General features: G+C 42.2%; 1 protein-coding gene across 4 annotated transcripts in view; it reads right to left on the bottom strand.

The window, feature by feature from the left end:
* LOC126235790 (zinc finger protein 721-like) overlaps positions 1-13,621 on the bottom strand; it is a 74,567-nt gene extending 60,946 nt beyond the window's left edge. For all 4 annotated transcript variants that reach the window (XM_049944599.1, XM_049944603.1, XM_049944600.1 and 1 more), the window contains exon 1: positions 13,506-13,621. In XM_049944599.1, coding sequence (XP_049800556.1) covers positions 13,506-13,512 — 7 coding nt within the window. In that variant the 5' untranslated portion in view covers positions 13,513-13,621. The remainder of the gene's footprint in view (positions 1-13,505) is intronic.
* Between the last annotated feature and the right edge of the window lie 12,943 nt (positions 13,622-26,564).

Raw genomic sequence — 26,564 nt, 5'->3', positions numbered from 1 at the left:
AGGGAGATTTCTTAGCAGAGAATGAGTTGACGCTCAGAAGAGGATCAGAGTGGTATAGACATTGAACCAGGTATTCAAATCATCGTGTAATATGGTGATGACTGCATAATATGTAAAACACACAACAATAATAAAGTAACTGAATGCTACTTATTACGGGATATGAAATTCTTGACTGGCCTGTGGAAGCAGATGGGTGAGAGTATGGTACAGGTTTTAGCAAAGGTTGTGAAAGTTTTTCTCAGGACACTGGTGATATTGGGAATACTGCTCAATGGTTATATAGGCAGTGGTAATGGAGTCTGTATTTTGCATTTACATTCATTGATTTTGCTAACTTACTACCAATAGCTTCCTAACTAACCTAGACCTCAGGCTATGCTGCAGGCCAGTCTCTTACCACAATTATTGTTACATTCCATCCAAGAGCTTGCATCACCATTTCAATTTTCACTCACTGTTATACAAGAGTCAAGTTGTAACATGGGTGACAACAATGAAGTAGAATGAGATTTTCACTCTGCAGCGGAGTGTGCACTGATATGAAACTTCCTGGCAGATTAAAACTGTGTGCCAGACCGAGACTCGAACTCGGGACCTTTGCCTTTCGCGGGCAAGTGCTCTACCAACTGAGCCACCCAAGCACGACTCACGCCCCATCCTCACAGCTTTACTTCTGCCAGTACCCCATCTCCTACCTTCCAAACTTTACAGAAGCTCTCCTGCGAACCTTGCAGGAGTAGCACTCCTGAAAGAAAGGATATTGCGGAGACATGGCTTAGCCACAGCCTGGGGGATGTTTCCAGAATGAGATTTTCACTCTGCAGCAGAGTGTGCGTTGATATGAAACTTCCTAGCAGATTAAAACTGTGTGCCGGACCGAGACTTGAACTCGGGACCTTTGCCTTTAGCGGGCAAGTGCTCTACCAACTGAGCCACCCAAGCTCACAGGAGAGCTTCTGTAAAGTTTGGAAGGTAGGAGACGAAGTACTGGCGGAAATAAAGCTGTGAGGACGGGGCGTGAGTGGTGCTTTGGTGGCTCAGTCGGTAGAGCACTTGTCCGCGAAAGGCAAAGGTCCCGAGTTCGAGTCTTGGTCCGGCACACAGTTTTAATCTGCCAGGAAGTTTCATATCAGCGCACACTCCGCTGCAGAGTGAAAATCTCATTCTACTTCATTGTTTCAACAAACCAAGTGAAACAGGTAGGATTATTTAGAATGGTAAGGGTCTGGAAAGGGGGAGTAAAAAATAAAAATGAATAACAGACAACAGGAAAACATTAGGATTTGAAGCATGGAATGTTAGAAACTTGAATGTGGTATGAAAGCTAGAAAATCAGAAAATTGAAATGTAAAGGCTAAGTCTAGATATAGTGAGGGTCAGTGAAGCAAAATGGAAGAAGGTAAGGATTTCTGGTTTGATGAATATAGGATAATATCAGCAGTAGCAGCAAATGGTAAAACGGTTGGTTGGTTGGTTGGTTGGTTTGTGGGGGTCGAAGGGAACAGACTACAAAGGTCATCAGTCCCATGCTCCACGACCATAAAAACTCACAAGGTGCAAAATCAAGTAAAAGAGGTAACAAGGGATGACACAGAACAAGAAAGACACAGACAAAGACCAGAAAACAAGGAAATAATAGCACATAGAGATTTACAGTGGTTGGTCGACCATGGCAACAAAAAAAGGAAAAGCCAACCACCAAGAAACACACTAAAAACCACAATCTAAAACCGTAGGACAAAGGCCAGACTCAAAACAGAAAAGGACACAAACCCTTCGATCGAGCGATAAAAGCCCCCTGCATGAATAAAACTCAAAACTAGGTCTGCCATTGCAGCGTCATCCGATAAAAGCGCAGGGAGCGTATCAGGCAGCGTAAACGTCTGCCTGAGTGCAGTTAAAAATGGACAGGCCAACAGGATGTGGACCACTGTCAACATTGATCCACAGCGGCAGAGAGGTGGGTCCTCACGGCGCAAGAGATGACCGTGCGTCATCCAGGTGTGGCCAACGCGGAGCTGGCAGAGAACAACTGAGTCCTTGCGGGAGGCTCGTAAGGAGGAGCATCACATGTCAGTAGTCTCCTTGACGGCCCGAAGTTTGTTTGGTGAAGGCAGGGTGCGCCATTCTTCACCCCAGGTGCGAAGTACCTTCTGCCGCAAAACTGACCTGAGGTCACTCTCCGAAAGGCCAATCTCCAAGGCTGGAGAACCGACAGCCTGTTTGGCCAGCGTGTCAACACGTTCATTTTCCAGGATGCCGACATGATCCAGGGTCCACACAAAGACCACAGAGTGGTCGCAATGGGCAAGAGTATGGAGGGACTCCTGGATAGCCATCACCAGATGAGAACGAGGGAAACACCGGTCGATAGCTTGTAAACCTCTTAGGGAGTCACTACAGATAACGAAGGACTCACCTGAGCAGCAGCTGATATACTCTAGGGCGCGAGAGATGACGACCAGCTCACCAGTGAAAACACTGGAGCCAGCCGGCAATGAGTGTTGTTTATAACGATCCCCTAGGGTAAGAGCATAACCAACACGACCAGCAACCATCGAACTGTCAGTATAAACAACGTCAGAGTCTTGAAATGCGGCAAGGATTGAAAGAAAGCGGCGGCGGAGGGCCTCAGGAGAGACTGAGTCCTTTGGGTCGTGTGACAAATCGAGCCGAAGGTATGGGCGGGGCACGCACCACGGGGGGTAGATGTATATGAGCCCGGAAAACAGGAGGGAGAGGGAAAAACTCAATCCCAGAGAGAAGAGCCCGGACATGAACTGAGATCGTACACCCTGATCAGGGCCGCCACTATGGCAGATGGACGGTAACTGGGATGCGTGGGTGAGCTACAAAAGTGGGCAGTGTAAGCAGCCAGTAATCATTGGCGCTGGATCCGCAATGGAGAGACACCAGCCTCCACAAGTATGCTAGTGACAGGGCTTGTGCAGGAAGCTCCAGTGGAAAGTCGGATTCCGCTGTGAAGGAGGGGTCAAGCAACCGCAACACGGAAGGGGATGCCGAACCGTAAGCCAGGCTCCCATAATCTAGATGGGACTGGATTAATGCCTGGTACAGCCGTAAAAGGGTAGACCGATCAGCACCCCAGCTGGTGTGAATCAAGCAACGAAGAGTATTAAGATGCCACCAGCACGTTTGTTTAAGCTGCCGAATATTGATGGAGCCAAGTCAAGCGGGTATCAAAAATCAATCCCAAAAACCGATGCATCTCTACCACCGAAAGAGGTTCGCCATCAAGATAAAGCCGTGGCTCAGGGTGAACAGTGTGACACCGGCAGAAATGCATAACGCAGGTCTTGGCAGCCGAAAACTGGAAGCCAGTTGCCTGCTGCGCCTTGCGGAGAGCGCTCTGCAGCTCCTGTTCAGCAGCTGCAATGCCAGTGGAGCTATAGTATATGAAGAAGTCATCAGCATACAAGGAAGGTGAGACAGACATTCCCACCACCACAGTGAGCCCATTAATTACAACTGAAAAAAGGCAGACACTCAAGACGTATCCTTGCGGGACCCCATTCTCCTAAACTTGGGAGGAACTATGGAAGGCCGCAACTTGCACGCAGAAGGAACGAAGCGACAGAAAATTTTGTATGAAAATCGGGAGTGGACTCCGAACACCCCACCTATGAAGCGTGGTGAGGATGTGGTGTCGCCATGTCGTATCATACGCCTTCCGCATGTCAAATAAGAGGGCAACCAGATGCTGATGGGGGGCAAACGCCGTATGGATGGCAGACTCCAGGCTCACCAGATTATCGGTGGCAGAGCGGCCCTTACGGAACCCACCCTGGGACGGAGCCAGAAGGCCAGGGACTCAAGCAGCCAACTCAACCTCCGGCTCACCATGCGTTTGAGCATCTTGCAAGGAACGTTGGTGAGGCTAATGGGGCAGTAGCTGTCCACCTCCAGTGGGTTCTTGCCAGGTTTCAACACAGGGATTACGATGCTTTCCCATCATTGCAACGGGAACTCACCCTCAACCCAAATGCGGTTGAAAAGGTCTAGGAGGTGTCGCTACCAGTCCACCAAGAGGTGTCTGAGCACCTGACAGTGGATGCAATCTGGCCTGGGAGCCGTATCAGGGCAAGCAGTTAGGGCACTTTGGAATTCCCACTCACTGAATGGTACATGGTACGAGTCAGGGTGGTGCGTGTGAAATGAAAGGCTCTGACATTCCAACCACTCTTTCACGGAGTGGAAGGCCTGTGGGTAATTCGCAGAAATGGAACTGTGAGCAAAATGCTCTGCTAAGTGGTTCGCAATCGTGTCAGAGTCAGTACAGACTGCTCCACTCAGTGAAAGTGCAGGTACGCTGATGGGGGTTCAATAGCCATAGAGTCGCCTAATCTTGGCCCAAACCTGCAATGGAGAGGTACGAAGGCCAATGGTGGAGACATACCTTTCCCAGCACTCCTGTTTGTGCCGGCAGGCTCGCACACGGAGCCGTTTAAAGGCGATGAGATGTTCCAATGCGGGATGCTTCTTGTGACGCTGGAGGGCCCGCCTGCGATCTTTAATCACCTCAGCGATCTCGGGCAACCACCAAGACACAGTCCTCCGCCAAGGGGACCCAGAACAACAGGGAATGGTGGCAGATTCTGCAGCAGTAATGATGCCGGTGGTGTCCGAGTGAACCACAGCATCAATGGCATCATTGGAAAGAGGCTCAATAGTGGCAATGGAGGTGAACAAGTCCCAGTCAGACTTATTCATAGCCCATCTGCAGGAGCGCCCAGAAGAGTGACGCTGTGGCAGTGACAGAAAGATCGGAACATGGTCACTACTGCACAAGTCATCATGCACACTCCATTGGACACACAGTAATAGGCTAGGGCTGCCGATCGAAAGGTCGATGGCTGAGTACACATGTGCCACACTGAAATGTGTGAAGGCACCATTATTTAAAAGAGAAAGGTTGAGCTGTGCCAACACTTGCTCAACGACGCTGCCTCGGCCTGTTGCCACTGATCCACCCCACAGAGAGTTATGGGTGTTGAAGTCACCCAGTAACAGAAAAGGTTGTGGCAATTGGTCTATCAGTGCAGCCAGGACATGCAGCAGGACATCACCATCCGGTGAAGATAGAGACTGCAGACAGTAACAGCCTGAGGCGTCCACACCTGAACAGCGACAGCCTCTAAAGGTGTTTATAGAGGGCCACACTCGCTGTAAAGAGAGTGAAGGACGTAGATGCAGACGTCACCAGATACCCTCTCATAAGCTGCCCGGTTCTTATAATAACCCCGATAGCCACAGAGGATGGGGGTTTCGCATCGCCGGAAACCAAGTTTCCTGAAGAGCAATGTTGAGAAGTTGTCGGAGCTCAGCAAGATGGTGGAAAAAACTGTTGCAGTTCCACTGGAGGATGACATTGTCCATGGCCGAGAAAGGCACGAAGGGGCCAAGGAGGCAGATTACGCTGCTGGGTCACCTGCTGCCACCAATGGAGTACTTGTGCGAGTGACATCAATTGTGTCTGAGGGTCCGGCTAGATCTAGGTCCTCAGCGGACACCAGAATCTCTACCTCGTCCGCAGACGCAGAGGTTGTGGTGGGGTGGGTGCCACCACAAGTTCCTTGGTCGTAGAGGTCTTCTTCTTGAACTTTTTTCGCTGCTCCTTGGGTTTCACTGGCTGGGAGGGCTTCACTGATTCAGTCTCCGGGACGGAGGAATATCGTGAAGCCCTACGACCAGCTGCTTCTGGGCACTTATGCCACTGCCAGGCATCATCTTTCCCACTTGTGAAAACCTGGGAAGGAAGGGACCTAAGGGACCCCTCGCAAGCGAGAGGAACCGAAGAAGTTGGACGCTTCTCCAGCTTATACGCGCAGATGGACGTCCCCGATCGGTGGGGGGGGGGGGGGGGGTGTTGCCCCTGATGTAGGTGGTGCAGGAGCAACAGGGTGGGTAGTGCCCCCCACGGTCAAGGGGGCATGTGGAGTCGTACAACTCGGGGAGCCGACTGGAATTTGCTGAACTGATGGGGCTGTCAAGGTTGTTGTAGTGGTGGCATATGAGGAAGTCATTCACACAGGATGGATTCGTTCGTATTTCCTCTTAGCCTCAGTACAGGGCAGTTGGTCCAGGGTCTTATATTCCATGATTTTCCGCTCTTTCTGTAAGATCCTGAAGTCTGGCGAGCAAGGTGAATGATGCTCTCTGCAGTTGACACAAATGGAAGGCGGGGCACATGGAGTATTGGGATGTGATGGGTGTCCACAATCTCGACATGTGAGGCTGGAAGTACGGCGGGAAGACATATGGTCGAACTTCCAGCACTTAAAGCACCGCATCGGGGGAGGGTATAGGGCTTGACATCACAACGGTAGACCATCACCTGTAATGTATCACCCTCGAAAGCCAAGATGAAGGTATCAGTAGCAATCTGATTACCCTTTGCATCCCGACGAACAGGCCGGACGAAATGTACGCCTCGCCGCTCTAAATTGGAGCGCAGCTCGTCATCAGACTGCAAAAGAAGGTCCTTATGGAAAATAATACCCTGGACCATATTTAAACTCTTATGGGGTGTGATGGTAACTGAAACATCTCCCAGCTTGTCACAAGCAAGTAACCTTCGTTATCAATACTGACCCAGAGCGCATTTTGGACAAGCCCTCCACCTCCCCAAACTTGTCCTCTAAATGCTCTACAAAGAATTGAGGCTTCGATGCCATGAAAAACTCACCATCAGCTCTCGTACGAACTAGGAACCGGGGCGAATAAGTGTGGCTGCCATCCTGAGCCTTTCGCTCCTCCCACGGTGTGGCTATGGAGGGGAACGATTTGGGATCGTATTTATGAGCACTGAATTGAGCCCGAGAATGCTTAGAGACTGCTGGCTACCAGCAAGAGATGATGTACCACGCTTCATTGAGGGTCATCCGCCCTGATGCCACCCACTTTGAACAAAGGGCCCTCCTCACGGGCGCCACCCAGCCTCAGTAAGGGTCACCTGGCAGGATGGCCACTGCTGGGAGTCCTGATGCCCCATGGACATAGGCATCTACTCCTTGGCATACGTGGGGAGTTAATGGTGCAGGCATCAGCAGAGCGATCCCCGTGTTGTCAGGGGGCTACAACCAACAGGGAACATGGCGGCCCCACCACAACGGACTGGCTACTGTGCTGGATATTAGGTGCAAGGAAGTCCATAGTTGTCGTCTCCACAGAAAGCACACTGCACAGTGCATGGTGGAAATCGCACCCAGGAATGTATCCTCGCCCAAGAGATGGAGAACGAGCGGGACTGCAATGCGACAACGAGAAAACTGGCTAAAGGTCTCAATGCACAATGAACACAATGTACCATGTAAGGCATCCTTCCCCAATTGGCTCGTTCTTCGGAAGAATTTTGAAAGATGGAGGTCAAACCCGAGAGGGGACCATCACATAAAAACCAAAACTTGTGAGAATCCTTTTAGTCACCTCTTACGACAGGCAGGAATACTGTGGGCCTATTCTTATCCCCAAACCCACAAGGGAGTAGGATTTGTTATGAATGGGAAAGCAGGGCAGACAATTACTACGAGTAGTTTAGTGATAGGGTTGTTCTGATCAGAACTGTCAGCAAAACAATGCCAACAACAATAGTTCAGGTATACATCACAATATCACAAGCACAACCTGAAAAGTTAGAGAAAAAATAAGAGGATATTGAATGGGAAGTTCAATACGTGCAAGCAGATGAAATGCAGTTGTAGGGGAAGGAACAGAAGAATAAGTTACAAGAGACTATGGACTTTGTAGAGGAATGAGAGCGGAGAAAGATTGAGTTCTGCAATAAATTACAGCTAGTAATAGTGAATACACTGTTCAAAATTCACAAGAGGGCACAGAATACTCGGGAAAGGCCTGGAGACATGGAAAGATTCCAAATGCATTACATCCTGCTCAGACAAAGCTTCCAAAATAAGATATTGGATTGTAAGGCATATCCATGAGCAGATATAGACTCAGATCACAATTTAATAATGATGAGGAGTAAGCTGAAGTTTAGCAGGCTTGTCCAGAAGAATCATTGTGCAAAGAAGTGGGATGCTTAAGTACTGAGGAATGATGAGGGGTGTCACAAGTTGTCTGAAGTTATCCATACTGTGATAATAAATAAAAGAATAGGGCTATTTCATCTCAAATCATACAGTTTAAGAGTGAATATGTCACATCATTATTTCAAAGTTTTCTGGAAAAAATATAGGCCTATGTTGATATTCCACTAGACACCTCTCAAAAACTAAAATATTTTAATTTTCTGATGTTTTGTTAGAACATTACGGACCTCTCTACATGAGAGTATTTGTGAAAATTCATAACGAAAGTGAAAATAATAAAAAAAACTGTAATAAAATATTACTAGTGACAGAGATCGGAAATATTAAAAAAAAAGTTGAAGAAGAATTAGACTGTGAGATACATTGAATGGAATGAATAGTCTAATCAGTACAGGATATAGATTAAGAGTAAACTGAAGAAAGTAATGACAAGCAGCAGAAATGTGATTAACGATACACTTCACTACAAAATTGAGGACCAAGATGATGTTGTTGTGGTCTTCAGTCCTGAGACTGGTTTGATGCAGCTCTCCATGCTAATCTATCCTGTGCAAGCTCCTTCATCTCCCAGTACCTACTGCAACCTACACTTTTCTGAATCTGCTTAGTGTATTCATCTCTTGGTCTTCCTCTACGATTTTTACCCTCCACGCTGCCCTCCAATGCTAAATTTGTGATCCCTTGATGCCTCAGGATATGTCCTACCAACCGATCCCTTCTTCTAGTCAAGTTGTACCACAAACTTCTCTTCTCCCCAATCCTATTCAATACCTCCTCATTTGTTACGTGATTTACCCACCTAATCTTCAACATTCTTCTGTAGCACCACATTTCGAAAGCTTCTATTCTCTTCTTGTCCAAACTATTTATTGTCCATGTTTCACTTCCAAACAAATACTTTCAGAAACGACTTCCTGACACTTAAATCTATACTCAATGTTAACAAATTTCTCTTCTTCAAAAACGCTTTCCTTGCCATTGCCAGTCTACATTTTATATCCTCTCTACTTCGACCATCATCAGTTATTTTGCTCCCCAAATTGCAAAACTCCTTTACTACTTTAAGTGTCTCATTTCCTAATCTAATTCCCTCAGCATCACCCGACTTAATTCGACTACATCCCATTATCCTCGTTATGCTTTTGTTGATCTTCATCTTATATCCTCCTTTCAAGACACTGTCCATTCCGTTCAACTGCTCTTCCAAGTCCTTTGCTGTCTCTGACAGAATTACAATGTCATCGGTGAACCTCAAAGTTTTTATTTCTTCTCCCTGGATTTTAATACCTACTCCAAATTTTTCTTTTGTTTCCTTTACAGCTTGCTCAAAATACAGATTGAATAACATCGGGGAGAGGCTACAACCCTGTCTCACTCCCTTCCCAACCACTGCTTCCCTTTCATGCCCCTCGACACTTATAACTGCCATCTGGTTTCTGTACAAATTGTAAATAGCCTTTCGATCCCTGTATTTTACCCCTGCCACCTTTAGAATTTGAAAGAGAGTATTCCAGTCAACATTGTCAAAAGCTTTCTCTAAGTCTACAAATGCTAGAAACGTAGGTTTGCCTTTCCTTAATCTTTCTTCTAAGATAAGTAATAAGGTCAGTATTGCCTCACGTGTTCCAACATTTCTATGGAATCCAAACTGATCTTCCCCGAGGTCAGCTTCTACCAGTTTTTCCATTCGTCTGTAAAGAATTCGAGTTAGTATTTTGCAGCTGTGGCTTATTAAACTGATAGTTCGGTAATTTTCACATCTGTCAACACCTGCTTTCTTTGGGATTGGAATTATTATATTCTTCTTGAAGTCTGAGGCTCTCCCAAGGCCATCAGTAGTTCTAATGGAATGTTGTCTACTCCCGGGGCCTTGTTTCAACTCGTCTTTCAGTGCTCTGTCAAACTCTTCACGCATTATCGTCTCTCCCATTTCATCTTCATCTACATCCTCTTCCATTTCCATAATATTGTGCTCAAGTACATCACCCTTGTATAGACCCTCTATATACTCCTTCCACCTTTCTGCTTTCCCCTCTTTGCTTAGAACTGGGTTTCCATCTGAGCTCTTGATATTCATACAAGTGGCTCTCTTTTCTCCAAAGGTCTCTTTAATTTTCCTGTAGGCTGTATCTATCTTACCCCTAGTGAGATAAGCCTCTACATCCTTACATCTGTCGTCTAGCCATGCCTGCTTAGCCATTTTGCACTTCCTGTCGATCTCATTTTTGAGACGTTTGTATTCCTTTTTGCCTGCTTCATTTACTGCATTTTTATATTTTCTCCTTTCATCAATTAAATTCAATATTTCTTCTGTTACCCAAAGATTTCTACTAGCCCTCGTCTTTTTACCTACTTGATCCTCTGCTGCCTTCACTACTTCATCCCTCAGAGCTACCCATTCGTCTTCTACTGTATTTCTTTCCCCCATTCCTGTCAATTGTTCCCTTATGCTGTCCCTGAAACTCTGTACAACCTCTGGTTTAGTCAGTTTATCCAGGTCCCATCTCCTTAAATTCCCACCTTTTTGCATTTTCTTCAGTTTTATTCTACATTTCATAACCAATAGATTGTGGTCAGAGTCCACATCTGCCCCTGGAAATGTCCTACAATTTAAACCCTGTATTCACCTGACCAGAAGTCTTGATCCTCCTGCCACCGAACTTCACTAATTCCCACTATATCTAACTTTAACCTATCCATTTCCATTTTTAAATTTTCTAACCTACCTGCCCGATTAAGGGATCTTACATTCCAAGCTCCGATCCGTAGAATGCCAGTTTTGTTTCTCCTGATAACGACGTCCTCCTGAGTAGTCCCCGCCCGGAGATCCGAATGGGGGACTATTTTACCTCCGGCATATTTTACCCAAGAGGATGCCATCATCATTTAACCATACAGTAAAGCTGAAAGCCCTCGGGAAAAATTACGGCTGTAGTTTTCCCTTGCTTTCAGCTGTTCGCAGTACCACAACAGCAAGGCCGTTTTGGTTAGAGTTACAAGGCCAGACCAGTCAATCATCCAGACTGTTGCCCCTGCAACTACTGAAAAGGCAGCTGCCCCTCTTCAGGAACCACACGTTTGTCTGGCCTCTCAACAGATACCCCTCCATTGTGGTTGCACTTACGATACGGCTATCTGTATCGTTGAGGCATGCAAGCCTCCCCACCAACGGCAAGGTCCATGGTTCATGGGGGGAGGGACCAAGATGTAGAATACTTTAAAGAATTCTGTTACACTGGAAGCAGAAAAATATGGTGGACAAAGCATGAAGGACATAAAAAGCAATTTAGTATAGGCAAACAGGGCATTCCTGGCCAAGGGCAGCTGCTAGTAACAAACATTGACCTTAATCAGACAAAAAAAATTCTGAAAATGTACATTTGGAGCACAGCATTGTACATCAGTTATTCATGGACTATGGAAAAACCGGAAAAGATGACACACAAAGTGTTTAAGATGTGGTGCTAGTAGCATTTTGATATTTAGGTGGACTGAGAAGTTAAGAAATTAAGAGATTCTCTGCAGAAACAGCAAAGAATGGAACATATGGAGATCACATTTAAAGTGTGATACTGAACTCTTTCCCCTCCTCCTCTGAGCTCTTGGTTGTGGTGACAGACTGATCTGTGATGCAACCCGAAGTCTAGGTTAGGTTGGAAGGTAAAAATTGGGTTAGAGTTAGCGAAGCCAACAAATGTAAACAAAGAAAATCTAGTTGTGGAAACAAATTTATCCATAGAAAAGCCTAATATTTACACCTGAACCATACTGAAAAACGCTACGTAGGTCCAATACATTAACTTTTACCTACTTCACTGACAAGAAGGGGGCAGGCTGATTACGAATGTGTTAACGTATCGAGAAATAACTTTCATGGTACTAGAGGGAGCTGTTGAGAGTAAAAAACCGTATGACAAGACAGAGTTTGTGAAACATCCAACAAATAATTGAAGATTAATGGTGAAAGACATTGGCACAAGATAGGAATTCGTGGTATGCTACACCAAACCAGAAGACTGATGAAAAATTAATATTACAAACAATATACTATGACAATCAAAAACTGGATTCAAACACGAATTGTTGCATTTGATGTATACTAATATTTCTATGGAAATCCAAGTTGGAGTCCTGGTTTGGTGCAAATTTTCAAATGTAAGAACATAATTACTACAACGCAAGTTCATCATTTCTGAACGGCTTTTGGTGACATTATTTCGTATCACAGCATCTTTTTGATTTAATCAATGAGTTTAATTCCATTAATAATACAAACTCAAACTTGACAAGAAAAAATTTGGCAAACCGCATCTGATAATTAAAAATGAGTGTTCTCTGTCGGCTACATTGTGATGAACATATGTATAGCAGCTGTCTTCACATACTAGTTGTACATACAATTAATTCTTGGGTTTTCTTGGGCCAATACCACGCTCTGATAATTAAAAATGAGTGTTCTCTGTCAGCTACATTGTGATGAACATATGTATAGCAGCTGTCTTCACATACTAGTTGTACGTACAATTAATTCTTGGGTTTTCTTGGGCCAATACCACCGAACAATGAAAAACGTTTCTCTTACATGAACAATGTTAGTATAGGCACCAAACTGTACTGAACATTAAGTAAAATGGCGATAATTACAAAGCAAAAAGCCTAATCAATAACAGAGTAATGAAGAATTTTATTACAGCGACGAAATCACAATAAAAATTTAATTATGAATGTAATGTTAAGAAAGAAAATTGAGTATTTTTGTGTGGTCTATCTACAGCATCCAATTGCTATAAATAGGCTACTTAAGGCAGAAATAAACAGAATTATGGACGTATCAGTGGTGTACTTCTGTTGCTGTCATTATCATTATTACTTAAAGCAACTGATCAAAGCAACTGTCCAATGCTTTCGGCTAAGAAATTCCTTAATCTCTCAAGACTTCACTGTAGCATGTAATGATCTGCGTTACGACAAAAACAATTTAGTTTTTGAATAGTGGATATAGCCAACAATTGAAGGAATTAAGCCACAAATAAGGGTTCAAACGTCTTTAATTCTCCTGAGTCTAATATTCTATGGTCCGTGCTCGAAGGACGAAGCAGTGTCAATTCTCACCATTTACAAAGCTTGCATGCTGATACCCAACAACATAATGTGACATGATGCTCAACGTCACAACCGCCGCTATTTACATCGCAATAGATATTATTAGCACTTAAGAACCGTATGAATTATAAAACAATTTTAGTGCTGTGTCACAACTCACAGGAAACGAAACAATCAAGTAAACGAAAAAAAGAGAGAATAGTTTTTACACAAATGTTTACGAAAGAATGCGAAACTTGTTTGTTTTGAACTGCATCACTGGTGTATCTACTGAAATTACACAGCAAACGCACATGAACACATCCAAAACGTTCAAATTTTCTTACTAACCGCCCATTTCCGTTTGTTATGCCAACTGCGTAAGAAAAACATACATTAAACCCTTTAAATACAACAATAAGTTAAAATTCCCACTCGATACAACTCCTTCACAGCTAAAAATCGATACCACTATCGACAATCTATTGTCATTCGTATATGCGCGACAGTATTCTAGTAGGTCGATATCTACGAAGCATTTGCCAGCGAAATCCTTGCTTTTACCAATATCGCATTGACAGTGTTTGTTCTTAGATCCACGCTAATAGATACAAAAACTACAGGGTGACAAAACAAGAGTGCTCTCTAAACAGTAAACTCAAAAACGTGTTTCCATAGCGATTGCGAACTTCTACATGTACACACCAACCAATGCGTGCTTCCCATTTTTCGCCCTTGAAACACCGGTCTGACACACTGGCATGACCGCCAGAAATGTTACATATCGCAACAAAATGGGATTTTTTTATCGAGTAATCTTTATTGAGGCTACACTTCAAGGCCAGCTTCCTCTTTTCGTCAGGGCTCCTTCACGTCACGGGACTGTCACGTCAAGGTGTGTTCCCATTGTTCGTCACGTCAAGACATTTTAAGCGGGGTTTACACTGGCATGTATTAGTGCAGGTTGACTTACGCGTGTCAAGATGAGTGTATGAACACCCAAAATTGCACGTTGTCGCTACTGGCGCACTTAGAAATGAAAGTTGAAGCCGGATCTACTGACTTGTCCACTTCGGCTCCCCCTCTACTTTTTCATAGTCTTCGCGGAATGGCTCTCCTTACCGAGTGACATTCAATCTGTTTTTTCCCGTTCTAGAGGTGACACCGTACAAATTTTATTTTGTTTCCGAGGTCTGAAATACAAGGGTAACGGCCGTTACAGTATACTATACAATTTCTGCAACTCTACAAAGAACATCCGTGTTTCTGGAAGGATGGAAGTGGAGAAGGAAGAAGCGATAAGAGACATTATAAACGGAATGAGGAAAAATGTACCACATATTAATGAAAATGAAATAAAAGCCAAAATCCGAAGTTTAATGCATACATGACAGAGAACAAGGTTAAGAATTCGTTGAGGATTGATCCTTCAGGAAATGAAATTTACAATCCAACATTTCCCTAGTTTTCTCTTGCTGATCGATTTTTTAGAACATTGCAATAGCGAGAGAAGCAAAATAACTTTCTGAAGCATCTCGCATTCGAGAATCTTTTCTCTGAATAATGTGCCTAGGAGTCTCAATATATGTTCAAAACTATACCTGTTCATTCGAAAATGGTTTTCGAAGTAAGTTTTTTCCTCATTTTCGAACTCCCTAACCAGCATTCTAGACGCTCCCAACTCATTTCTCCTCGCAATCCACTTTCGAACACGCAATATCGGCATTTTCTCTTTTCCATACTCAAGCGTTCAGCAACTTTTTGAATTGCAATTTAAGCAACGACCCGAATGCCCTCACATGACAATTCAGTTGGCGCATTGTTGAACAGCTAAATTGGATTTGCCTGGACTGAAAATTTTCACGTCCGTGTTAATGGCCACTGGCGCACGTTGAAGTCAGTTGTACGTAAACACCACCGTAAGTCAGTGCATGTCACGTGATCTCAACTAGCATGGATAATGTCAACTGTTTTTTCGCAGGAATTGCGGTATTCACAAAATGATTCTCAACTGTTTTTATGCGCAGAATGCACATGCGTAATGCGGTAGCTGATGTACACGGATGCTGGAGTCCTCATTTGTACGAAGATGACGGTCATTGGACCCAAACGGTTTGCAGCTAGCAGGAATAGCTTGTAGGTTAAAGGAAGACAGAAGTGCAAGACAACTCAAAAAAGAGTGTGGATCCAAAAAATGTCTTTACATAGCGCAGAAGGTTACGAGCTGCCATCACATTCGGTGAAAAATTGGTTTGTTTTAGTTGCCAGTCCAGTGTAAATTTTTGCACAGTACTCATCAATATGTTTTCCTTCAAGATTTATAATTTTTCTTTACATTTAGCATTTGGTTTTTAATAGTTCAAGTGCCTCATTTACATTGTGGTTAGCTTGTGAAACCACATATGTATTGACAATTGACACTTGCAAAACTGTTTCACACACAATTCACAAAGCTTCTGAACAATAAATAAGTCTACCACAAATGCATATTTAAACAAACAAATCTAATACATTACCTAATGGTATACTTAAAAAAAAAGCATTTTGCCACTGTTGGATGCAATCTTACCATCCCACACATCACTGTTAAAATTCTCGCTCTCTGCAAAAGTTTTGAAAGTTTCGAGATGCTTAAGGTATACAAAACAAAAACTTCTTACTTATCTTCATTTTCTGTTGTTGTTGGGACCAAGGTTTGTGTCCAGGGGCACATTCTTGTGGGTGAAATTTTCATTTAATGTTGTGGGTTTCTGATGACTAAATAACTGATGAAGATTTTCCTGTACATTTCTTGAATTTTATTCTTTGTCACATTATTAAATATCACAGAGTTTTTACAATTTCCACTTAATATACCAAATTACATTGTTAGTGTCGATTATATAAATACATCTGTCTCCATCTGAGACATGCCCACTATTTCTTACATTCTACCGTACTCACAATATTCCAAAGAGTTTACAAAGCGAACGAGTTTACATACTTTATTGACAAAAGAAGAATCGTTACCGGATTATAGCATTATTTTATAAATGAATTCAGAAAAAAATAATAATTAATTTCAGATATTTCTAAAGGATGAGTTATTTTAACCTTTAGTACATATCGATTGTAACAATTGAATTTCTTTTCATACATTTTAGTCTGAAATATAATACATCATATACAAAATCAAATGAAATTCTTTCAGTGAAACATCCGAGAATGTTAATCTATACTAGATAATGTTAGAGGATGGTGTCCCATTACAATATCCCTCTCATAAAATTTGGAAACAGTATGTTTACAATATTTTGTGACGGACTATAAGCTTTGCCAAACAGTGTACAAAATGATGCTCAGGATGGAATATATATGTACAGAAGTATGTGATATATCACATATTACAGAAAACATAAGAAAAATATCTGCTACACAAAATATCTACTACACAAGGCATAATCTACACATATGTCAGGATATGCCATTCAGATTTTCAGATCTGTGGAACATAGTGTCACAAGACAAACAATACAAGGTCAAAACTACAACACTGCATCACTAAACTATAGAAATAATTACAGATACAAGGTAAATTACTAGAATTACAAATTTTAACTTTAATCCATACAATCAAAAAAAATTTCAGAGTCCGAGTATACAAGGAGTGAACCAAGACGAATACTCGCTATGTTGGATACAGACCAGCAAAAATTTACTCAGTCATGAGTAGGAATCTGTCAGCCACATAAACCAGAGTATTGAGGATATGTTGACTCATGAAAGAACAAAGTAATGGAAAAATATTAGGATCTAAGTTTATGATGTGTGGATCGACCCATGAATCCAGACCAAACTGGGTACAAACCAGCAAAGAATGTTTTGACACAACAAAATGAATTAATCATATCAAAAAGTTCATTTATATGCAAAGAGTAGCTGAAATTTCAAAAGGGATACCAGCTGTGTCATTCATGACATTAGCATTGGTTAAAGTAACTGAAATGGTGAGGGTGCAGAGATGTGAGAGTGGTTAATGACTGAGTCCACTCTCACCAGAAACGTTTGACAATTTATTTCACTCCAACAGTTTACATAAGACACATAATGCTAACCTCAGCACACTTGATTATTAAGTTAAGCCATTGTAAGATCATTATCAATTGTTAGAGACACAAATAAATAAATCATATATTACCAAATCAAAATTATTTAAAGACGCTGACAACTAGCACAGACCACACACCTCCAAAAATTATTTAAAAGTGCCAATAAATAAATCACACACAGAAAACATAACATATATTTAAAGGTGGCAATAAGTAAAACAAACAGTATAAACATGGTAAACTTTCCTTTAAAAGGATCTCTGTACCTTAAATTTAATAATGGACAGAATTCCAATAGCAAAAATTAAATTACAACACACAGCTTATTTACAGTTCCAAAGTGGAGGCCAGTAAATAATGGAAAATTTAGTTCAGAAGCTGGTATAAACATTTTTACATTTGGCACATGTTCCAACAGGCTGCCCCACAAGGTATAAATGGGTACAGTAAAACAACTAGGTTTTACAGCACTAAAACCGAAAAAAATATTACTCCACATGAGATAACATATTAAAACAATAAACCTAATTTACGTGAGGGTACAAGAGCTGCACCCTTTCCACAACTCAGCAGCATTTATCAAATTAGCCTATCAGTGCTACATAACTCTCTTAACAGTCCAGCACCTTTGGCCCAGCTATGAATATTTAAAGTGAGTTCCAGCTAATACCTGGGGCACCACATCTGGGGAACTTGAGGAGTGAGTTATTTGAGAGGAGCACAAAAATTACTATTACCTCTCTTTTCAGAATCTTGAAATGAAAAGCACACATACATCTAACATACTCTGCCTGGCACCTGGTTTCTAAACCTGAAAGACAGAAACAACCTTTGATGACACATAGATGACGGAAATGCTACTTATGCATGAGCACTGCCAAATTTTATCCACAAAAGTAATATGTTCAGTCACTTAAGTTCAACTAAATATCATTATGATGCAGCTTGGCCAATAGAAGCACAACATTAAAGCAAATGCTGGTAATGAGAGATGCTACAATCTCACAGTGGGTACACCACACCTTCATGAATGGATCAAAATCTGGATCTGCCACATGGAAACGCTTCAGAACAGCAATAGAAGGCTTTGACAAAGAAACTCAATAGTTTATATGTGGCTACCAATCACATAACCAACTCCAAACTGAGGAACCCATCGCCTTTCCAAGCTGGTGACTACCACTAAGGGTGGGCAATGCTGATAAGCTCGCCATTCCGTCCCAGACTTTTGCACTATGCTAAACCCAGCGTATACAGAACCTATGCAGTCTCATGAAGCGCCATGGTTGTCTCCCAGCACCACAGGTCGATGCACTGACACTAGTCACAGGATATCGACAGGTAGGTATCAATCTCCCCCCATCCCTCATCAAAACCTGACACGGGTAGCCCAGTTTCTACAGTCCATTACATTCCAGCTTTTGCTTTGGCACTACCTAATTTCAGCTGACTAAAATGTCACTCGACTTCCTCACGCGTTTTAAGGTCCTGGAGTAAGAATCTGAGGGAGGGCAAACACTTAATGACCTTACATGGCCCAAAAAATCGGGGCAACAGCTTCTCTGTGATCCCCTGTGCCCTTTTGCTTTGCCCTCAGAAATTCTTCAAATAAACAAATTCTCCACAGTCAATGAAGTGTGGTGTCTCCCCCCAGTGGTAATGATGAGGCTCTCTTTGATGTGCAAGAGAAATGTTATATTTCGCTGCCTCCCATTGAGCCCTGGTATCCTCATGATTAACATGTTCAGGTAATAGATCACTCAACAACCACTAATTACTCAATGATGAAGTAAGGTAGAGTGCAAATATTAGTTTGGCAGTTGTCTTATATGCTTCATGGCAGGCAGTATTAAAGGCTAGACTAAGTCAATTCACAGAACTATCCTAACGTATCTATGAATGAGAATGATGAATTATTAAAGCAGATTTCAGATCCCCATTAATATGTTCCACAAAAGACAGCTGAGGGTAATAAGAGGTTGTTGTCACACGAGAAATGCCATTATCAAAATCAATTTTTTCAGTTCATGTGATGCGAATGCAGAAGCATTGTGATCATGAGGAAACTGTTGTCCCGATTTTGCGGGCCTTGTAGGGTCATTAAGAGCTTTCCACTGACAGCTTCTTGCTCCAAAAACTCAAAGCACATAAGAAAATAAGGGCACATTTGAATCAGCTGAAATTACATAGAGCCAAATCAGAGGCTGGTATGTATTAGATTACAGAAACTGGGCTGTCCACTCCAGCTTTTGCTTTAAGGGATGGGGATGGGTGGGATAAATACATTTGCTTGAATATCCTGTGACCTAGAATCAGTTCCACTCTGGGGTCTTCGGAGCATTCTTTGACACACTGCAGGAGGGGATGAGTTATATGCACCAGTTTTAGCATGGTGTGCAAGCTTATTAATGGTTGTCATCTTGGAAAGATGATGGGTTTTTCAGTTTTTTAGAGCAGGCATTGTGACTGGTAGCTACATATAAACTATTCAGTACCTTCATGGCCTTCTGTTGCTTGTCAGGAGCATTTCCATTTCCTGGTTCTGGTCCAGTTATGAAGGTTATTTTCCTCAAACAATTCAGTCCCAGCACACCTCTTATTCCCATTGCCAAATAACCTGCAAGAAGAAGCAGCATGAGCAACGAACTGCGTACCAAATAATCACGGAGTCTCCTGCCACTGAAGTGGCGAGGATGTGGAGATCACATAGTCATAAGAGACTGAGCGCATGATTGACAGAAACCCTTTACAGTTTATTTTGCTCCAACAATCTACATAAGGCACACACTGGTAACTTGACCATACTTGACAATTAATTTAAGCACACATAAGATAGTTAGTGAACTGTGTAATAAAGCTAGTAAATATATTGTGTGCATTCGGGAGGACGATGGTTCAATCCCGCATCCGACCATCCTGATTTAGGTTTTTTGTGATTTCTCTAAATCGCTCCAGGCAAATGCCGGGATGGTTCCTTTGAAAGGGCAGGGCCGACTTCCTTCCTCTTCCTTCCCTAATCTGATGAGACCGATGACCTCGCTGTCTGGTCTCCTTCCCCAAACAACCCAACCTCTATATTGTCAGCAAAATAATTTACAGATGCCAAAAAGTAAATCAGACAATATGAACATCAAAAAATTATTTAAAAGCGCTATACAGGTACATAAAGGAAAAGTCCTGACACGCTACGATAAAAGTTATTACCAATGACAATAAACACTAGTGCAGCCACTGTAAGCATTGGCAAAGAGATATTTTGCTACGCTGGAAGGCGAAAGACAAATGATGGAAACTTTTTTCAGTTGTTTTGACAATTATTAGAGAGACTCTGTCGTTAGTTCTTGTAGCAAGAAGACGTATTTCTTGGGATACAGTATGTTTTCTGAATAATAATTTGATGAAAATATGAAGTCTGAGAGTTCGTTTTTGTGCAAAACCACGAAAGTTTTATTTTCTTCCACGCATCATTCCAATTTCATGTCACTGTAGCTGCCTGCATCAGAAGAGGAAGTCTGGTTAAGAATCAATATTGTACACATGATCAAGAATGAGAACTAATTATGGCAGGAGGAGAACCATTTAACCAACTTGTGAAAATCTCAACAGCAAAGCGAATACAGGAATTGATGTAAGTTAAAAGTGAAAGACATTGCATTCCCTTAAAAATCTATAAGGAATCAAAAAGATAAAAGTGCAAAAAATTAATTTTTTAAATTAATTATATTATATTATATTTTTTAATATAAATTTGCACAACAGCAATAAGTAAATCAGACACTGTAAACCACAAAATATTTTTAAAGGCAACAAAAAGTAAAGCGGACAATATAAAGATACAAGAATTTCATTTAAAAGGATCTCTGTGTCTTAAATTTAGTAATGGACAGAATTCCAATAACAAGAGTTACATTACATCCCACAACTTATTTATAATTCAAAACAGCAGGCCAATAAGCAAAGAAAAGGACGACAATGACTCATCTTGAAAGACTTCATTTGGCACAGATCCCAACAGGCCAACCTGCCAGATATAAATGGGTACAGTAAAACAGTTAGGTTTCAGAGCTCTAAAAACGAAAAATATTTCTCCATATGGCATAACATCTTAAAATAATTACACATAATTTAAGAGAGTGCTTCAGAGTTGCACCTTTTCCACAACTCAGCAGCTTACATCCAATTAGGCTACCAGTGCTACAGGAACTTGGTTGACAATCAAGCCCCTTTGGCCTACTTGCACGCATTTAAACCGAATACCAACTAATACCTGGAGACCAGGGGAATTTAGGAGGTAAATTAACTGAGAGGGCACACAAATTACTATATAATCTTAAAATAAAAGGAACAAACACCTCTAACATTTTGTACCACAACACAGGGCACCTGATTTCTAAATCTCAAACACAGAACCAGCCTTCAGGGACGTGTAAATGAATGAACAGTCAGTTATATGGGCACTGCTAAATTTTACCCACACAAGTAGTATGTTCACTCCCTTAGCTAAAACTAAACAGCATTAGGATGTAACTCAACCAGTGGAAGCTCAACATTAACTTCCGTCAAATACCAGTAATGACAGCTACAACGATCCCACAGCAGGTAGGCCTTGGTGAACCACCTTCATGACTGGAGACTGGATCACAGTCTGGATCTAGACCATCAGCAAAAGGCCTTGACTAATGAACCGAATAGTTTATATTTGGCTACCAATCAAACTGAAAAAATCGTCGTCTCTTGAAGCTGGCGACCAGTATCATCCATGGGCAAGATGACACGCTCGCCACTGCCAGAAGAATCCCTCGCAAATATACTACCAAAAACTCATTCACTGCCCGCGCTTGTGCGCTGCGCTAAAACCGGCGAATGAGGAACTCACGCCTTCTCGCGACTCACAAGGAAAACTCCCGAAATCACAGATCGAAGCACCGATGCTAGCTCATAGGATATCAATACGAATGTACGAGTATCAATAACAAAACCACTATAATCATGAAGTCGTGTGCTCACATCAATGGACGACTACAAATCCACATGCAAAATAATCCAAAAATGTAATTAAGACACTTATCGTACACAATCGAACAATATGAGTGTATAAATACGTAAATATGTAATTGGTGCGCCTTACTCGTAGACTTGTGGCACAAAACACGTCTTTAATTTCTGCTGACAGGGCTTGAACTCAGACCACCTAGCCTTCCAATACACAGCATCACTGGCTGCTGGCAACACTACTGATCCCCTCACAGCCTCGTGGAACATTCTCATGGGACATTGCTCATAACAATGTAGAGACATTTCTTATATTTCAGCAGTTTTTGTCAGGATTATGGGAACTTAAGTCCACCTATTATGCAAAAAAAACTGTTGTTTGTAAATGCCCAATCATGTTTCATCGCCTTTGTGCCATTACCAGTGGGTACTTTTACTCAGTTCTGTAAAATCGACCTTGTTGTATATAGCAGAGAATATTGTACCTGAAGGACAGTGCACTTAGGAACACATGAAGTTTTCTGATCTGTGTCTTAATGTAGCGACCAATTTTAGAATTACATGAAGGAAAGCACACTAGAGACAACCTTAAGCAATTTCTGGCATTTCCTACTGTTTTTGTTGTGAGTTATTTAAGTGGCATATCTGTTATATATACACAGCAGTATGTATGTGTGTATGTCTGGGATCTCCTCCTAAACATCTGAATCGATTTCTACCAAATTTGGCACGGAAACAGCGCACCTTATGAATACCAGCTCTATGGGATTTATCACTTCTAGGTCCAGTAGGAGCGGAGATATCGGCAAAAACGCGTTTTTTCCAGCCTCTGGAGTATAGACTGCCTTGCATGATGGGCATGCTGTATGGAAAAAGTATTGGTCTGGCAAAATAACCTGCTTTACAGGGTAGCCTACATGTCAAGGGTAAGAAAACAGTTTTCCAAGCCCCGACATTTAGGCTACCCTACATGACAGGCATGTTTTGTTTGAGTAGTACTGGCTTGCTTCATCAACCTGCTTTGCATGGCAGCCTGTACACCAGGGGCGAATCAATGATTTTCAAGCCCCTGATGTGTAGCTTGCCCTGCATGACAAGTGTGTTGTGAGAGTAGTATCAGTTACTTTAGGGAACTGTATTGCAGGAGCTACATGTGCCAAATGATATGGCTGGGGACAATTTGAGATGGATGGAAGAGGGTAGGAACAGAGTGAGGGGGAGGAGGAAATGTACAGATAGAGGGGAAGAAATGGAATGCATGAGGCAGCTGGAAAGTATAGTGGGGTGGTAAGCAGGTGGAGAGGTGGAGATGGGAAGAGGGTGGGGTGTAGATTGTGGTCAGAGGGAAGGGGGAGGAAGACATGGTTGCAGAGAAGGGGTGGAGGAAAAGGACAAAGTGAGGGGGAGGAGAAGATGAAGAGACAGAGAGAACAGGGAGGAGGAAATAGAAAGATAGAGGAGTGTGAATGAGGTGAACAGACAGAGAGAGGAAGAGGTGAGCACAATGAGGGGGAGGAGGAGATGTGTTCAATATATGTGTCAAACATATACACAGAAGAAGCCATGGGGAAATATCTAGTAACATATTAAAACTAGTGTAGCCTTAGGGAAATATCATATTAAAGCTAGTGTGAGAATGTTGTTAATTCTTCAGTAGCAGAGTTTTATGGAGAGTAAAGTCTGTTTATCATGGAACACATGGCATTTCCAAATGAACTGAGTTTCTTTAATGTCACAATTTGTCCTATCTCTACCTATTATTCTAATGAAATTGGGCCTAAAACAGTTTAATGTCTGTTGTGGTTATTATATCATTTTTTGTATCTGGATTTCTTTACATTACTGCAATCCAGTAGCTTGCCATCTGCAACTAAAGGATGTTGTTATGAGTGTAATTGGTGAGTTAACAATTAACTTTATCTCTAAACATAATTTTGTAGCCTTATAATATTCTGCGATACTATTTTGTCGTTAGTTACCGTTATTTTCAACTTATCCATTCTCCTCTGCACACTTCCCTGTTGTGGAAAAATACCCAGACATACGATATATGTTTTTGATTAACTCCACTAACAAGTTATACTTTTGCACTTCACGAAACACATTGTGTATGTTGATACTGTGTGTTTAGTCCTTGTTGACGTTTGCTTGTTTTCATAACAGTATGGCGCCAAATGTGAACTTTCTTTACTTTCTCGCTTCCTCTGGGTCTGTATTTTGTATGTCGGTGTCGTGTATTTTTGTATACTTGCTTTAATGTGTGAAATACGTTGAGATGGCAAAAGTCATGGGATACCTGCTAATATCGTGCCAGAGCTCCTTTTGTCCAGTGTACGTGCTATGGACTCAACAAGCCGCTGGAAGTCCACTACAGAAATACTGAGCCCTGCTGCCTCTATAGCTGTCCATAATTGAGGAAGTGTTGTCGGTGCAGGTTTTTGTTTATGAACTGATCCCTCGATTATGTCCCAGAAACGTTCGATGCGATTTATGTCGGGCAGTCTGAATGGCCAAATCATTTGCTCCAATTGTCCAGAACGTTCTTCGTGAACATTTGTGGTCTGGTAGCGTAGCGCATTGTCATCCATAAAATTCTATTGTTGCTTATGAACATGAAGGCCATGAATGGTTGCAAATGATCTCCAAGTAGCCGAATACAACCAGCATCCAGTCCATTCCATGTAAACACAGCCCACGCAATTGTGGAGCCACCATCACCTTGCACAGTGCCTTGTTGACAAGTTGGATCCATGGTTTTGTGGGGTCTGCGCCACACTCCAGCCCTGTCATCAGCTCTTACTAACTGAAATTTGGAGTCAATTGACTAAGGCCAACCTGATATGGTCTGAGCCCAGGAGATGAGCTGCAGGCAATGTCATGCTATTAGCAAAGGCACTCGCATCGTTCGTCTGCTGCCATAGCCCATTAACAATAAATCTCGCTGCACTGTCCTAACAGTTACGTCCGCCGTATGTTGCACATTGATTTCTATGGTTTGTTCACGTAGTGCTGCTTGTTTTTTTTTACCACTGACAGCTTTACGCAAATGCCGCTGCTCTCGGTCGTGAAGTGAAGGCCGTCGGCCATTTCGTTGTCTGTGGTGAGAGGTAGTGCCTGAAATTTGGTATTCTCGTCACACTCTTGACAATGTGCATCTCGGAATATTGAATTCCCTAACGATTTCCGAAATGTAGTGTACCATTCCGCATTCAAAGGCTGTTAATTCCCTTCGTGTGGCCATAATCTTGTGGGAAACCTTTTCGCATGAATTACCTGAATGCAAATGACAGCTCCGCCAATATGTAAACCACACACAGTTATGTTACTAATCCCATAAACGCTGTAGTATTAGACTACAAATCTGTTCACTTACCCCTGTAATAATCAACAACCTAGTCATTACTCATGAAAGTACAACGTAAACATAACCTGTGTCCCTTGAAAGCTGTCACATTCAGTTTGCCCTCGTCGCGAAGCTTACACAATACCGAACAAGCAGCTTTAATTCTGTTGGTCGGTGCCCAGAAACCAATGGCAGATGCCGCGATTTACGCGCTCGACCATATCAACTCACTTTGAAGATAACACTGCATGAGCATTTGTAGCACTTCGCTCCAAAAGCTACATAGAACACATTCAAGTGTAGAAGCACCAATTTAAAAGAAAGAGATAGTTTAAGTAGAATAAAAGTGCTTATAACTAATAGTGGGTCAAAAAAGCTACATTGAAAGTTAATAGTTCACTTCGAGCAATTTTATTTACGCGCCCAAAATTGAGATAAGGAAAAGAAAAAAAATAGTTTTATAATGAAACAAACGATCTAGAATCTGAAGTGCTAAATTCTGTTAGTCTACAGCTGGGGAGAGTGCAGTTAGGTTGCAAAGTCATCCGCAATGGCGTTTAATTGGCTACAGGCTGAATATACTTAATTATTGGTTATAAACCACAGTTTTCGCATGTGCACATTTATTACTCCTTACGCATCTAGTTCCCGTTTCAGTACTTTATACATTAATTTCCGATCTCGGTATAGCTGTTCGTCATGTCTGCATGTGACTACAGCGCTTGCGAATTCACAATCAGTAAAACCATTCTTACACCTGATCAACAATAGTAATTATCTTCACCGTGACAGTTAAAGCTTGAGACACACGGCTGTTCATTAAGGAGACAAATACATTACACTGTTTTATGAAGTCTTGGCTCTTGCAAAGTGGTTAAACGTAAAAGTGGTTTCACTCACACGGTAGCAATAACTATGTCTACTCGCGAAAGCATTGTCAGTATCGGCTGAGATACAGTCCATTTAGTGAGAGTCAAACCGCATGTG

Source organism: Schistocerca nitens, chromosome 2 (genome assembly GCF_023898315.1).
Source record: "Schistocerca nitens isolate TAMUIC-IGC-003100 chromosome 2, iqSchNite1.1, whole genome shotgun sequence".
Classification (NCBI taxonomy): Eukaryota; Metazoa; Arthropoda; class Insecta; order Orthoptera; family Acrididae; genus Schistocerca; species Schistocerca nitens.
This window is presented reverse-complemented; position numbering and strand designations above follow the sequence as displayed.